The sequence below is a fragment of the Zosterops lateralis genome (genome assembly GCF_965231275.1).
Source record: "Zosterops lateralis genome assembly, chromosome: 37".
Taxonomy (NCBI): Eukaryota; Metazoa; Chordata; class Aves; order Passeriformes; family Zosteropidae; genus Zosterops; species Zosterops lateralis.
The window spans coordinates 897,641-912,790 of record NC_139797.1 but is presented as its reverse complement, the minus strand read 5'-3'; the positions used below and the strand labels follow the sequence as shown (position 1 = coordinate 912,790).

Genomic DNA, 15,150 nt, shown 5'->3' with positions numbered 1-15,150 from the left:
CTCCCTAAAAACCCCTCAACCCCCCCTCACGACCCCCCAATCCCCCCCAAACTCCCCAGGAGTGGTTCACGGTGTACGAGCACAACCGTCCCCTGCGCTCAGCTCACCCCAAACCCCCTCACAGCCCCCCACTACACCCCAAAAACCTCTCAAAACCCCCCAAAATCCCCTCACAATCCCCCAAAAACCCCTCAACCCCCCAAAAAAAAACACTCAACCCCCCCAAAAACTTCTTAAAACCCCCTCACTGCCCTCAAAACACCCCAAAAACCCCTCAAACCCCCTCAAAACCCCCTCACGACCCCAAAAGAAACCCCTCAGAACCCCCTCGCAACTTCCAAAACCCCCTCACAACCCCTCAAACCCCCTCATACCCCCCATAAACCCCTAATGACCCCCCAAAACCACTCGTAGCCCCCCAAACCCCCCTCAAAACCCCCTCAAAACCCCTCAAAACCCCTCATAGCCCCCCAAACCCCCTCAAAACCCTTTCCCAACCCCCTCACAACCCCCAAAAACCCCCCCAAACCTCTCAAGACCCCCCAAAAGCCCCTCAGGCTCACCCGTCATGACCTCTCAGACCCCTCAAAACCCCCTCAAAACCCCCTCATAGCCCTCCAAATCCCCCCAAAACCCCCTCATAGCCCCCCAAACCCCCTCAGAACCCCCTCAAAACCCTTTCCCAACCCCCTCACAACCCCCAAACCCTCTCAGGATCCCCCAAATCCCCCTCAAACCCCCTCACGACCCCCCAAATCCCCCCCAAACTCCCCAGGAGTGGTTCACGGTGTACGAGCACAACCGTCCCCTGCGCTGCACGGCCTCGGAGCTGGTGATGGGCAACGAGTACCTGTTCAAGGTGTTCAGTGAGAACCTGTGCGGGCTCAGCGAGAAACCCGGCCTGTCCTGCAACTCTGCTGTCATCCCCAAAGCTGGTACCTGAAATTTGGGGGGGTTTGGGGTGGGTTTGGGGGGGTTTGGGGGCTGTTCTGCAACTCTGCTGTCATCCCCAAAGCTGGTACCCGAAACTTGGGGGGTTTAGGGGGGTCTTGAGAGGGTTTGAGGGGGTTTTGGGGGAATTTTGGGGCTGTCCTGCAACTCAGCTGTCATCCCCAAAGCTGGTACCCGAAATTTGGGGGGTTTGGGGGGTTTTTGGGGGGGTTCGAGGGGGTTTGGGGGGGGTTTGGGGGCTGTCCTGCAACTCAGCTGTCATCCCCAAAGCTGGTAACCTGAAATTTGGGGGGTTTGGGGGGGTTTTTGGGGGGGTTTGAGGGGTTTTTGGGGGGGTTTTGGGGCTGTCCTGCAACTCTGCCGTCATCCCCAAAGCTGGTAACCTGAAATCTGGGGGATTTGGGGAGTTTTTGGGGGGATGTGAGGGGGTTTTGGGGGGATTTTGGGGCTGTCCTGCAACTCTGCTGTCATCCCCAAAGCTGGTAACCTGAAATTTGGGGGGTTTGGGGTAGGTTTGGGGGGGTTCGAGGGGGTTTTGGGGAAGATTGAAGAGATTTGGGGGGCTTTGAGGAAGGTTTGAAGGGAGACTGAAGGGATTTGGGGGATTTGAGGTGATTTTAGGGGAGGTTTTGGGAGAGATTGAAGGGATTTGGGGAGGTTTGAGGAGGTTTTGAGGGGTTTGAGGTGTGTTTGAGGGGGTTTTTAGGGGGTTTGAGGTGGCTTTGGGGGGTTTGAGGGGATTTGGGGGGGGTTGGGGCTGTCCTGCAACTCTGCTGTCATCCCCAAAGCTGGTAGCTGAAATTTGGGGGGTTTGAGGGGTTTTTTGGGGGGTTTGGGGTTGTTTGGGGGTAGGATTGAAGGGATTTGGGGGGTTTTGAGAGGATTTGGGAGAGATTTGAAGGGATTTGGGGGGGGGGTTGAGGGGGTTTGAGGTGGTTTTGGGGGAGTTCAAGTTCAAGGGGATTTAGGGGAGGTTTTGGGGGAGATTGAAGGGATTTAGGGAGGTTTGGGGTGGTTTTGAAGGGTATTGAGGTGGTTTTGGGAGGTTTTAGGGGAGATTGAAGGGATTTGGGAGGGATTTGAAGGGGTTTTGGGGGGGTTTGGGGTTGTCCCCCAACCCTGCTGTCATCCCTAAAGCTGGTAGCTGAAATTTGGGGGGTTTGGGGAGTTTTTGGGGGGCTTTGAGGGGGTTTTGGGGGGGTTTTGGGGCTGTTCTGCAACTCTGCTGTCATCCCCAAAGCTGGTACCTGAAATTTGGGGGGTTTTGGATGTTTTTAGGGTGTTTTTGGGTGTTTTTTGGGCTGTTTTGAGGGTGGTTTTGGGCATGTTTTGGGGTGTTTGGGGGTATTATTTGGGGTGTTTTGGGGGTGATTTTGAGGTGTTTTTTGGGGTGTTTTTGGGGTGATTTTGGAGTGTTTTGAGGGTTTTTGGGGGTGTTTTGGGGTGATTTTGGGATGTTTTGAGGGTATTTTTGGATGTTTTGAGGGTGTTTTAGGGTGTTTTGGTGTGATTTTGGGGTGTTTCGGGCTGTTTTCAGGGTGTTTTGAGGGTGATTTTGGGGTGTTTTTAGGGTGTTTTTTTGGGCTGTTTTGTGGTGTTTTTGGATGTTTTTGGGGGCACCCAAACCTCGCCCTTTCCCCCCTCATTATTTCGGGCCTTTCGAGGCCATCGAGACACCCCTAATTAGTTTTGGGGTCCCCCCAGAGCTGCGCCTGAAGCCCCCCCAGTACCAGGAGCACGATTTCCGCTCGGCCCCGCAGTTCCTGACCCCGCTGGTGGATCGCAGCGCCGTGGCCGGCTACTCCACCGCCCTCAACTGCGCCGTCCGCGGCCACCCCAAGGTCCTGACACGGGGTTTGGGGGGGTTTGGGGGGTCCTCGGGGGGTTTTGGGGGGTCCTGAGGGGGGTTTGGGGCATCCTGAGGGGGTTTTGAGGGACCCCTGAGTCTTCTTTCCCCAAAATTAAGGGGATGTCGGGTGGAGATTTGGGGTCCTGGAGGGAAGTTTAGGGGTCCTGGAGGGAAGTTTGGGGGTCCTAAGGGGGTTTGGGGGGTCTTGAGGGGGTTTAGGGGGGTCCTCAGGGGGTTTGGGGGGTCCCGGGGGAGTTTTGAGTCTTTGTTCCCCAAAATAAGGGGATTTGGGGTGGAGATTTGGGGTCCTGAGGGGGGTTTGGGGGTCCTTGGGGAGATTTAGGAGGTCCTTGAAGGGGTTTGGTGGATGCTGAGGGGGGTTTGGGGGGTCCCGAGAAGGTTTGAGGGGTCCTGAGGGGATTTCGGGGGGTCCTGAGGGAGTTTGGGGGGTCCTGTGGGGGGTTTAGGGGTCTTAAGGGGGGTTTGGGGGTCTTAAGGGGGGTTTGGGGGCTCCTGAGAGGGTTTTGAGTCTTTGTTTCCTAAAGTAAGGGGGTGTTGGGTGGAGATTTGGGGTCCTGAGGGGGTTTTGGGGGTCCTGAGGGGGTTTTGGGGGGTGCTGAGAGGGTTTTGAGGGACCCCTGAGTCTTTGTTCCCCAAAATAAGGAGTCTGGGGGAGATTTGGGGTCTTGACATGGTTTTGGGAGAGCCCTGAGTCTTCTCTCCCCAAAATAAGGGAAGGTTGGGTGGAGATTTGGGGTCCTGAGGGGAGATTTGGGGCGTCCTGGGGAGGTTTTGGGGATGCTGAGCAGGTTTTGGGGGTCCTTGAGGAGGTTTGGGAGTCCTGAGGAGATTTTGGGCATCCTTGAGGGGGTTTGGGGGGTCCTTGGGGAAGTTTGGGGGGTCCTGACAGGGGTTTTGGGGTCCTGTGGGGGATTGGGGGTCCCCAATATAAGGGGGGCTTGGTTGTAGATTTGGGGGATCTTGTAGGAATTTAGGGGTGAATATAGGATGGATTTGGCTCCAGGTGTGGGTATTTGGGTGATTTTGGGGTGTTTTTTTGGGGTGTTTTTGAGGTGTTTCAGGGTGTTTTGAGGGTGGTTTGGGGGTGTTTTTTTGGGATGCTTTAGGGTGTTTTGAGGGTGTTTTTGGGGTGTTTTAGGGGTATTTTGGGGTGTTTTGAGGGTATTTTGGGGTGATTTAATGGAGATATTAAATGGAGATATTAAATCTGTTGTTTTGGGGGTGTTTTGGGTGTTTTTGGGGTGGTTTTGGGGATGTTTTTAGGGTGTTTTGGGTTGTTTTTGGGCTGGTTTTGGGCTGGTTTTTGGGGGACTCACCCATCCAGGTGTGTCTCTCACAGCCCAAGGTGGTGTGGCTGAAGAACCAGGTGTGGGGTTCACCTGTGAGCAGAGGTTTTGGGGTGTTTTTGGGCTGGTTTTTGGTGGACTCACCTGTCCAGGTGTGTCCCTCACAGCCCAAGGTGGTGTGGCTGAAGAACCAGGTGTGGGATTCACCTGAGGGCAGAGGTTTTGGGGTGTTTTGGGGGTGTTTTTGGGCTGTTTTGGGGCTGGTTTTGGGCTGGTTTTTTGGAGACTCACCTGTCCAGGTGTGTCCCTTTTGCAGCCCAAGGTGGTGTGGCTGAAGAACCAGGTGGCCATCGGGGAGGACCCCAAGTTCCTGGCCCGGCACAGCCAGGGGGTGCTGACGCTGCTGATCCGCAAGCCGGGGCCCTTCGATGGCGGCACCTACACCTGCCGGGCCGTCAACGAGCTGGGGGAGGCCCTCACCGAGTGTCGCCTCGAGATACGCGGTCAGGGGCTCCCCGAAACCCCCAACATCTGGGGAGGGTGGTCCCCAAAATATGGGGAGGGAGGTCCTCAAAATATGGGAAGGGTGGTTCCCAAAATCTGGGAACAGTCCTTGAAATAGGGGGAGGGAGGTCCCCAAAATTTGGGGAGGGTGGTCCCCAAAATATGGGGAATTGGTTCTCAAAATTTGGGGGGATTGGTTCCCAAAATCTGGGGGGATTGGTTCCCAAAATTTGGAGGGTTGGTCCTCAAAATCTGGAAATGGTACCCGAAATTTGGGAGAAGTGGTCCTCAAAATCTAAGGGATTGGTTCTCAAAATTTGGGGAGGGTGGTCCTCAAAATTTGGGGAGGGTGGTCCTCAAAATTTGGGGGTTGGTTCCCAAAATTTGGGGAGGGAAGTCCTCAAAATATGGGGAATTGGTTCTAAAAATTTGGGGAGGAAGGTCCTCAAAATTTGGGAAGGGTGGTTCCCAAAATCTGGGAATGGTCCCTGAAATAGGAGGAGGGAGGTCCCCAAAATTTGGGGAGGGAGGTCCTCAAAATCTGGAAATGGTACCCGAAATTTGGGAGGAGTGGTCCTCAAAATCTGAGGGATTGGTTCTCAAAATTTGGGGAGGGTGGTTCCCAAAATCTGGGGTGGTGGTCCCCAAAATTTGGGCGGTTGATCCCTGAAATTTGGGGAGGGGTGATCCTTGAAATCTGAGGGATTGGTTCTCAAAATTTGGGGAGGGGAGGTCCTCAAAATTTGGGGGGTTGGTTCCCAAAATCTGGGGAGGGTGGTCCCCAAAATTTGGGAAGGGTCCCTGAAATAGGGGGGAGGGAGGTCCCCAAAATTTGGGGAGGGTGGTCCACAAAATCTGGAAATGGTACCCGAAATTTGGGAGGAGTGGTCCTCAAAATCTGGGGTGGTGGTCCCCAAAATTTGGGGGGTTGATCCCTGAAATTTGGGGAGGGGTGATCCTTGAAATCTGAGGGATTGGTTCTCAAAATTTGGGGAGGGTGGTCCCCAAAATATGGGGGATTGGTCCCCAAAATTTGGGGAGGGTGGTCCTCAAAATCTGGGGGGTTGGTTCCCAAAATTTGGGGAGGGAGGTCCTCAAAATATGGGGAGGGTGGTTCCCAAAATCTAGGAACGGTCCCCGAAATTTGGGGGTTTGGTCTTCAAAATCTTGGGGTGGGAGGTTGTGAGTGTCTGGATGGAGGGTTGTGGTTCCTGGAGGAGATGATGGATGGAGAAATAGCCAGGGAAAGGGAGAAGGGGCACCCCAAATTCTGGGGGTTCTCCTCATGTTTCCTGTTCTTTTCCCCCTCACGTTTCCTGCCATTTTGTGCCCTCACATTTCCCACCCTTTTCTCCCCCCACTTTTCCCACATTTTCCCCTCACATTTCTCAACCTTTTCTCCCCTCACATTTCCCTCCATTTTTCCCCCTCACATTTCCTGCTCTTTTTATCCCCTCATGTTTCCCTCCCTTTTTCCCCTCTCACATTTTCTGCCTTTTTCCTCCTCACTTTTCCCACTTTTTCCCCTCATGTTTCCTCCCTTTTCCCCTCACATTTCCTGCCTTTTTTTCCCCTCACATTTCCTGCCTTTTTTTTCCCCTCACGTTTCCCGCCCTTTTCTCCCCTCACATTTCCCGCCCTTTTCTCCCCTCACGTTTCCCGCCCTTTTCTTCCCTCTCTTTTCCCACTTTTTCCCCTCACGTTTCCCTCCATTTTCTCCCCTCACGTTTCCCACCATCTTTCTTCCCTCACATTTTCCTCCATTTTTCTCCCTTGCATTTCCCTCCCTTTTTCTCCCCTCACATTTCGCACTGTTTTATCCCCTCACATTTGCTACCATTTTTCCCCCCCTCACATTTCTCTCCATTTTTCCCCTCACCTTTCCCACCTTTTCTCCCCTCACATTTCCCACCCTTTTCCCCCTCACGTTTCCCCCCTTTTCCCCTCACATCTCCCTCCATTTCTCCTCTTGTTTCCCACCATTTCCCCCCCCCTCAGGTTTCCTGCCATTTTCTCCCCTCACATTTCCCACCATTTTCTCTCCTCACGTATCTTGTCCTTTCCTCCCCTCATTTTTCTCACATTTTCCCCTCACATTTCTTGACCTTTTCTCCCTCATGTTTCCCTCCCTTTTTCCCCTCACATTTTCTGCCTTTTTTCTCCTCACATTTCCCACTTTTTCCCGTCATGTTTCCCCCCTTTTCCCCTCACATTTCCTGCCATTTTTTCCCCTCACATTTCCCTCCATTTCTCCCCTCACATTTCCCTCCATTTCTCCCCTCACGTTTCCTGCCCTTTTCTCCCCTCACGTTTCCCGCCCTTTTCTCCCCTCACGTTTCCCGCCCTTTTCTCCCCTCACGTTTCCCGCCCTTTTCTCCCCTCACGTTTCCCGCCCTTTTCTCCCCTCACGTTTCCTGCCCTTTTCTCCCCTCACGTTTCCCGCCCTTTTCTCCCCTCACGTTTCCCGCCCTTTTCTCCCCTCACGTTTCCCGCCCTTTTCTCCCCTCATGTTTCCCACCCTTTTCTTCCCTCGCTTTTCCCACTTTTTCCCCTCACATTTCCCTCCATTTTCTCTCCTCGCGTTTCCCTCCATTTTTCTTCCCTCACGTTTCCTGCCTTTTTCTCCCCTCACGTTTCCCGCCCTTTTCTCCCCTCACGTTTCCTGCCATTTTCCCCCCTCACGTTTCCCTCCATTTTCTCCCCTCACCTTTGCCATCTTTTTGTCCTCTTACTTTTCCCACTATTTTTCCCCCTCACGTTTCCCACCCTTTTCCCATGAGAACTGTTTTAATTATCTGTCAATAACAGCCATAACTTCTCCCCTTATATACAATTTTTTGTCACGTATAAAAGGCTCAAATCGTTAAGTCAAAGCGACTTGAATTTAGTTTTAGTCCAGGTTTAATCAGGCATTGCAAAAATCAAAAAAAAATTACAAATCACATTATTAAGTGTCTAACACATTTTTCCTCCTTCCACAGTTCCCCAGTGATGGCGACACAGAATGGTGAGGAGGGGGTTAATTTGGGGAGGGGGATGTTAATTAAAGCGGTTTTAATTGGAGAATTTTATTGGGAAGTTGAATTGGGGTGTCTTTAGTTGGGGGGTTTGATTGGGAGGATTAATTGGGGGGGGTTTATTTGGGGGGAGTTAATTGGGGGGGTTAACTGAGGGGTCTTTGCGGGGGTTAAGTGGAAGGTCTTGGGTTTAGTTTGGGGCAGTTTAATTGAGGGTTTTAAATGGTGGGTTTAATTTGGGGGGTCTTTAGTTGGGTTAAATGGAGATATTAAATCTGGGGTCTCATTAAGGTTATTAATTGGAGGATCTTTAATTGAGGGAATTAACTGGGAATTAATCTTTGAGGCCATGTCTGGGGGCCTTGAATTGGGGAGGTTTAATTGGGAGGTCTTTAATTAGGGGGGCATTTAATGGGCAGGGGGTGTTTAATTGGTGGGGTGTGTTTTGGGGTGGTCACATTTGAGGGTTCCCTGTTACTTTTGGAATTTTGACCCCTATTTTTGTCCCCTGCACAACCAGAAGCTGATGGTGGTGAGGAAGAAGAGGACACGGGTGACCAAGGCCCCGTGAGCTCCATTAGAAATAAAATGTCTGAGCAATCCTCCAGAGTCTGCGCTTCATTTTGGGGAGGGGGCACCTGAGGGAGTGGGGAGAATGTTTTCTAAGTTTATCATGTCGTGTTTTCTTCTCTTTTCCCTTCATGTTTCTTGGCTCTTTTTCCATTCAGGGTTTTTGCCTTTTCTCCCCTCACGTTTCCCGCCTTTTTTTCCCCTCACGTTTCCCGCCCTTTTTCTCCCCTCACGTTTCCCGCCCTTTTCCCCCCTCACGTTTCCCGCCCTTTTTCTCCCCTCACGTTTCCCGCCCTTTTTCTCCCCTCACGTTTCCCGCCCTTTTTCTCCCCTCACGTTTCCCGCCCTTTTCTCCCCTCACGTTTCCCGCCCTTTTTTATTCCCTCACGTTTCCCGCCCTTTTTCTCCCCTCACATTTCCCGCCCTTTTCCCCTCACCTTCCTCCTCTTCCCCTTTCCATTTCCTCTCCCTTTCCCCCTCATTTCCCCTACCATTTCCCCCCTCACATTGCCCCAGAACGAGCCTCATAGATCCAACACCTTTATTCTCCAGGTCAGAGAATTCTCTCAGGGGGTGGGTTTTTGGGGGGTTTTTTTGGGGGTCTCAGGCACAGCTCAAGGCACTCAGGGCTCTCAGAGCCGTGGGGTGCAGGGGGTCCCGGGGGATCCCGGGGGGCAGCAGCAGCAGCAGCAGAAGGTCAGGACGAAGGAGGCAACACCCCGTGTGGGTGGGCAGCGCCATGTAACAGAGTCTGGCTCCTGTCAGGGGTCCTGGGGGCACCCCAAAATCATTTTGACCCCCTTCAGAGCCCCCACAATTCCCCCAGACCCCCAATTGACCCCCCTGACCCTGTTGTGGGGGTCTTGGGGGTCACCCCAAAATCATTTCACCCCCCAAAATGACCCCCCAGACCCCAAATTCACCCCCCTGTGCCCTCCACAACCTCCCTCACCTCAGAGTGACCCACAAATGACCCCCCAAACGACCCCATTTGAGCACCCCCAGCCCCCCAAGTGCCCCCCAAAAGTATATTTGGGGTCCTCAGCCCCCATTTTCCCCCCGTAACTCACCTTTGCCCCCCAACTCGGGGCAATACTGGGGGGCCAGGAGGGTGTAGAGGTGTCTGAGGGCGTCAGCTCGGAGCTGGGGGGGCAACGACCCACCTGGGGGGGCATTTTGGGGGTCTCAAAAGGGGTTTGGGGGGATTTTGGGGGTCTCAAAGGGGGTTGAGGGGATTTTGGGGGTCTCAAAAGGGGTTTGGGGGGCATTTTGGGGGTCTCAAAAGGGGTTTGAGGCATTTTGGGGGTCTCAAAGGGGTTTGGGGGGAAATTGGGGGTCCCAAAGGGGGTTTGAGAGGATTTTGGGGAAATTTGGGGTCTCAAAAGGGGTTTGAGGGGATTTTGGAGGTCTCAAAAGGGGTTTGAGGCATTTTGGGGGAAAATTGGGGGTCTCGAAGGGGGTTTGAGGGGATTTTGGGGGAATTTAGGGGTCTCAAAAGGGGCTTGAGGGGAAATTGGAAATCCAGGGGGGTTTGGGGGTTAAATAAGAGGATTTGGGGTGTTTTGGGGTGTGTTAAAGGGAGAATTAATTATTTTGGGGCAGGAATTGGGGGAGTCTCGGGTGTTTTAGGGTTTGGGGGGCCCTGGTGGGGCAGTGGGGGGGTCAGGGGTCAGATTTTGGGGTTCAGGGGGGTCACACACCCTGCCCTGCCCCCTTGACAATCCCGCTGTGGGTCCGGCCCTGACGGATCAGGAGGTACCTGGGGGGAAAAAGAGTTTGGGGACCCCCCCCAGACCCCCCCAAACCTCCCAGACACCCCCCAAAATCCCCCCCCAGGTCTTCAGGGCTCCCCCAGATCCCCAAAAAAGGGTTCAGGGCTCCCCCAAATCCCCCCCAGACCCCCAAAAAGGGTTCAGGGTTCCTCTCAAATCCCCAAAAGAGTTCAGGGCTCCCCCAGATCCCCCCAGACTCCAAAAAGAGTTCAGGGCTCCCCCAGATCCTCCCTCAGACCCCCCCAAAAAGGGTTCAGAGCTCCCCAGACCCCCAAAAAAAGGGTTCAGGGTCCCTCCAGACCCTCAAAAAGGGTTCAGGTCTCCCCCAAATCCCCCCCAGATCCCCCCCAGACCCTCAAAAATTATTCAGGACTCCCCCAGACCCTCCAAAAAGGGTTCAGAGCTCCCCCAGATCCCCCCCAGACCCCCAAAAAGGGTTCAGGACCCCCCTAAATCCCCCCCAGACCCCCAAAAAGGTTTCAGGGCTCACCCAAGACCCTCCCAAAACTTCAGACCCCTCCCCAATTTGGGGGGACCCCTCCCCAAAACTCACCCCAACACCTCGGGGGGCAGCGGGGGGGGGCGGGGCCGGGCACAGCCCCGCAGCTGCTCCAGGACGGGACCCCAAAATTGGGGGACGAGCTGAGGGGGGATTGGGGGATCCAGTGGGGTTAATGAGAGGGGGAGACCCCCAAAAAAACCCCCCAAGACCCCCCAAAAGCCTCACCTGTGTGAGCAGGTGCTGCAGGGAGGGGCGGGGCCCGCAGAGCAAAGCCACGCCCAGCCCCGGGACCAGCCCCAGCAGCAGCAGCCGGTGCGGGACCTGGGCGGGGAGAATTGGGGGGTCTGGGGTCGCTTTGGGGGTGGTTTGGGGTCGGGTTAGGGTTTGGGGTCAGTTCTGGGTTTGGGGGACAGATTTGGGGGCAGTTTGGGGGCAGTTACAGGTCATTTTGGGGTCATTTTGGGGTAATTTTGGGGTCGGTTTTGGTCGATTTGAGTCATTTTAGACTCGGTTTAGGGGTCAGATTTGGGGTAATTTTGGGGTCAGATTTGGGTTTGAGGGTCAGTTCTGGGCTTGGGGGACAGATTTGGGGTCATTTTGAGGGCAGTTTAGGTCATTTTGGGGTCGGTTTGGGTTGGCTTGGGGCGGTTTAGGGGTCAGATTTGGGGTCATTTTGGGGTCAGATTTGGGTTTGGGGTCAGTTCTGGGTTTGGGGTCATTTTGGGGGCAGTTTAGGGACAGTTTGGGGTTGGTTTGGGTCAGTTTGGGGCAGATTTGGGTCAGTTTGGGGCAGTTTGGGGTCAGTTGGGGTCAGTTTGGGTCCTTTTTGGGGCAGTTTTGGGTCAGATTTGGGGTCAGTTTGGGGTAATTTATAGGTCCATTTGTGTCAGTTTGGGTCAGTTTGGGGACAGATTTGGGTTTGGGGTCAGTTCTGGGTTTGGGGTCGTTTTGGGGGCAGTTTAGGGACGGTTTGGGGTCGGTTTGGGGTCAGTTTGGGGTCAGTTTGGGGCAATTTATAGGTCCATTTGTGTCAGTTTGTGTCAGTTTGGGGACAGATTTGGGTTTGTGGGTCAGTGATGGGTTTGGGGGACAGATTTGGGTCAGTTTGGAGTCAGTTTGGCATCATTTCTGGGTTTGGGGGTCAGTTTGGGGTCACATTTGGGGTCACATTCAGGGTCAATCACCTGACCTCACCTTGGGGCTGCTATTGGGCAGGAACACGGGGTGGGGTCAGTTCTGGGGTCAGTTTGGGGTCACATTCGGGGTCACTCACCTTAGGGCTGCTATTGGGCAGGAACACGGGCACGTCCCGCGCGGCCGGCCCCGCCCCTCGGGCGCCCCCTGGCGGAGGCGGCGCCGCCAGCAGCGCGCGCAGGGGGGCGGAGTCAGCGGGGGACAGCGCCCCCCAGCGGGGGGTCCCCAGCACCGCGCCGCCCCCTCCCCAAAAAACGCAGCCCAAATCCGTGTGCGCCGCCCCCGCGAAACGCTGCAGCCGCTCCTGGGGAGGGGGGAATAACCCAGGGGGGTCATCCTGAAACTTGGGGACTTCCCTGGGGTATCCCTGAGTCTGGGGGATGTGGTCAAACTATGGGGACCCCGCCCCAAATCGGGGGGAACACCTCCCCTCCCAGGACCGCCCCAAATCATGGGGATCACCCCCTAAACTTTGGGGACCCCACCCCAAATCGGTGGGAACACCCCTAGGACCACCCCCCAAATCTTGGGGACCCCACCCCAAATTGTGGGAACCACCCCAAAGCCCTGGAGACCCCACCCCAAATCATGGGGACCATCCATAAACCCTGGGGACCCCACCCCAAATCATAGGAACCACCCCCAAAACCCAGGAGACCCCGCCCCAAATTATGGGAACCACCCCCTAAACCTTGGGGACCCCACCTCAAAACCCTGGAGACCCTGCCCCAAATCATGGGGACCATCCCAAGAAGGGTCCTGGGGAGAATCTGGGGGTCCCAGGGGTGGATTTGAGGTTTTTGGGGGTCTCAGGGTTGATTTGGGGTCCAGGGTGGGTTTTTGGGGGTCCCAGGGGTGGATTTGGGGTTTTGGGTGGTCCCAGGGGTGGATTTGGGGTTTTTGGGAGTCCCAGGGGCAGATTTGGGGTCCAGGGGTGGGTTTTTGGGGGTCCCAGGGGTGGATTTGGGGTTTTGGGGGGTCCCAGGGATGGATTTGGGGTTTTAGGGGGTGCCAGGGGTGGATTTGGGGGTTTTTGGGGTCCCGGGGGCAGATTTGGGGTTTCGGGGTGGGTTTTTGGGGGTGCCAGGGGTGGATTTGGGGGTTTTTGGGGTCCCAGGGTGGGTTTTGGGGGTCCCTCACCAGCAGGGCGTCGCGGGGGGTCGCTGGGGGGAGGGGGCAGCAGGGGGGGCCCAGCCCCCACCCCCCCTTGGGCTTCAGGAGGGCGTCAATGAGCCCGAAACAGCTCTGGGGGGGCAAAAATGGGGAGGGGTCACCGGCTGGGACCCCCCAGTGCCCCCCAAACCACCCCCAGTACACCCCCCGACCTCCAGGACCCCCCAAACCCCCCCAGGCTCCCCCCAGGCTCCCCCAAATACCCCCAGAACCCTTTTTGTCCCTCCCAGAACCCCCCAAAACCCCTCCAGGACCCCCCAAAACCCCCGTCAGGTTCCATTAATGCCTCCCCCAGCCTCAAATTTCCCCCCTAAACCTTCTGAGGACCCCCCAAAATCCCCCCAGACCCCTCCAGGACCCCCCAGGACCCCTCAGGACCCTTTTTGACCCTCCCAGGGCCCCTCGGGACCCCCCAAATCCCCCCCCCTCACCCTGAGGTCCCGTTTGAGTCTCTCCACGTTGCGGACGGGCACCAGTTCATCCAAGCCCAGCACCAGCACCTGCGGGACTGGGATGGACTGGGAGCACTGGGAACGGGGGTGGGGGGCACTGGGAGGGACTGGGATGGACTGGGAGGGACTGGGAGAGACTGGGAGGCAATTGGGATGGACTGGGAGCACTGGGAACGGGGCTGGGGGGCACTGGGAGGGACTGGGAGCACTGGGAATTGGGGTGGGGGGCACTGGGATGGACTGGGATGGACTGGGAGCACTGGGAACGGGGCTGGGGGCACTGGGAGGGACTGGGAGCACTGGGAATTGGGGTGGGGGGCACTGGGATGGACTGGGATGGACTGGGAGCACTGGGAACGGGGCTGGGGGCACTGGGAGGGACTGGGAAGGGAATGGGGACCACTGGGAGGGGAAGTCAGATGGACTGGGAGGGACTGTGATGGACTGTGATGGACTGGGATGGACTGGGAGGGACTGGGATGAACTGGGAGAGGAGCTGAAGCACCAAGATCAACTGGGAGGCCCATGGGGGTTCATGGTGAGGGGCACAATCCCTTACTGGTCTATACTGGTCCATACTGGGATGGCTCAAATGGCCCCACGGGAGGGGGTGGGACCATACTGGGCCATACTGGGATGGGTCAAATGGCCTGGGGTGAGGGGTGGGGCTATAATGGGCCATACTGGGGGCCATACTGGTCCATACTGGGCCATACTGGTCGGGGACTCACCATGGCACCGAAGGCGGAGTCGAGGATCCGGGCGAGGGCGGGGCCGGGGGGGCCGGGGGCGGGGCTGAGCGCGATCAGGGTGATGCTGGAGGGGACAGTGATGTCATGACCCCCCAATGACCCCCCCAGACCCCAAAATGTCCCCAAATGTCCCCCAGGTCCCCAGGTGACCCCACCTGTTCCCGTAGCCGGCCCAGGCCAGGTGTGCAGTGGGCGTGGCCGCCTCCCGAAGCTCCGCCCCCGCCGCCGTCCCAAACAGGTGAACCCCGTGCAGGGCTCCGACCAATGAAAACGGCACCTGGGGGGGCCCAAAAAATCACAGGTCAAAGGTCATATAGAGGGGGAGGAGTCTCAGCTGTGGGCGGAGTCACAATGTGGGTGTGGCCCCAAAAAGGGGCGTGGCCTCACCTGTGGGCGGGGCGGGCGGCAGAACAGGGGGAGCCCGCTGGCCGTGGCCAGGCACAGCAGGCAGAGGGCGCCCTCCTCCTCGGGCATGGACACGCCCCTTTTGTCCAGTACACGCCCACTTCACTCAGGACACGCCCACTCGCTTCCTGACCACGCCCCTTTCTACTCTAAGCCCCGCCCCTGAAGCATCACCCAGTCAAGCCCCGCCCCTGCACATCAAGCACCGCCCACTTTTTGTGACCACGCCCCTTTTACACACATGATAAGTCCGCCCCACGGCCACACCCAAACCACCACGTCCCTCACTCCAGGCCACGCCCCAAAAAGGCCACACCCAGCCCACCTGCCCCGCCCTCTTGTGGGCCACACCCTTTTAAACCCCACCCCTTTTAAACCCCGCCCCTTAACCGGCCCCGCCCCTCCCCGCCCGCCGCGGCCTCCGCTCAGCTCCCGCCGTTCGCCGCCATGTCCCGCGCGGGGCGCGCCGGGAACGCCGCGGTTGCCGTGGCAACGGCAGGAAGGGGCGTGGCTTTCTCTTGTAAAGCGATTGGTTGAGGAGCGGTTGCCCCGGCAACGTCTGCTGGGGGCGTGGCTTTCTCTTGCGAAGCGATTGGTTGAGGAGTTGTTGCCCCGGCAACGGCTGCTGGGGGCGTGGCTTTCTCTTTCGACGCGATTGGTCCGGCAACGGCTGCTGGGGGCGTGGCTTTCTCTTGCGATGCC

General features: G+C 56.6%; 3 protein-coding genes across 3 annotated transcripts in view; 2 read left to right on the top strand and 1 right to left on the bottom strand.

The window, feature by feature from the left end:
- The window catches only part of MYBPC2 (myosin binding protein C2), a 46,680-nt gene extending 38,450 nt beyond the window's left edge, over positions 1–8,230 (top strand). Inside the window, exons 26-30 of the mRNA XM_083882094.1 lie at positions 776–935; positions 2,656–2,792; positions 4,424–4,610; positions 7,593–7,618; positions 8,149–8,230. Coding sequence (XP_083738220.1) covers positions 776–935; positions 2,656–2,792; positions 4,424–4,610; positions 7,593–7,603 — 495 coding nt within the window. The 3' untranslated portion in view covers positions 7,604–7,618; positions 8,149–8,230. The remainder of the gene's footprint in view (positions 1–775; positions 936–2,655; positions 2,793–4,423; positions 4,611–7,592; positions 7,619–8,148) is intronic.
- Positions 1–15,150, top strand: part of LOC310921832 (uncharacterized protein) — a 59,781-nt gene that overhangs the window by 6,985 nt on the left and 37,646 nt on the right. The window lies entirely within an intron of this gene.
- FUZ (fuzzy planar cell polarity protein) lies at positions 8,792–14,544 on the bottom strand. The gene is made up of 11 exons (XM_083882143.1): positions 14,431–14,544; positions 14,199–14,320; positions 14,023–14,107; positions 13,271–13,339; positions 12,807–12,911; positions 11,746–11,970; positions 10,698–10,793; positions 10,524–10,612; positions 9,899–9,957; positions 9,269–9,361; positions 8,792–8,968 (listed from the first exon to the last, which is right to left on the bottom strand). Exons 1-11 carry the CDS (start codon positions 14,515–14,517, stop codon positions 8,802–8,804), a joined length of 1,197 nt encoding a protein of 398 aa, XP_083738269.1. The 5' UTR covers positions 14,518–14,544; the 3' UTR covers positions 8,792–8,801.

Bases quoted from the DNA above. Each gene is read 5' to 3' on its own strand.
- FUZ (XM_083882143.1), bottom strand. From the start codon at position 14,517: ATGCCCGAGGAGGAGGGCGCCCTCTGCCTGCTGTGCCTGGCCACGGCC. The intron at 13,340-14,022 runs GTGAGTCCCCGA...CCAGTCCCGCAG, and splicing joins ACTCCGCCTTCGGTGCCATG to GTGCTGGTGCTGGGCTTGGA. The intron at 9,362-9,898 runs GTGTGTGACCCC...ATGCCCCCCCAG, and splicing joins TGTCAAGGGGGCAGGGCAGG to GTGGGTCGTTGCCCCCCCAG.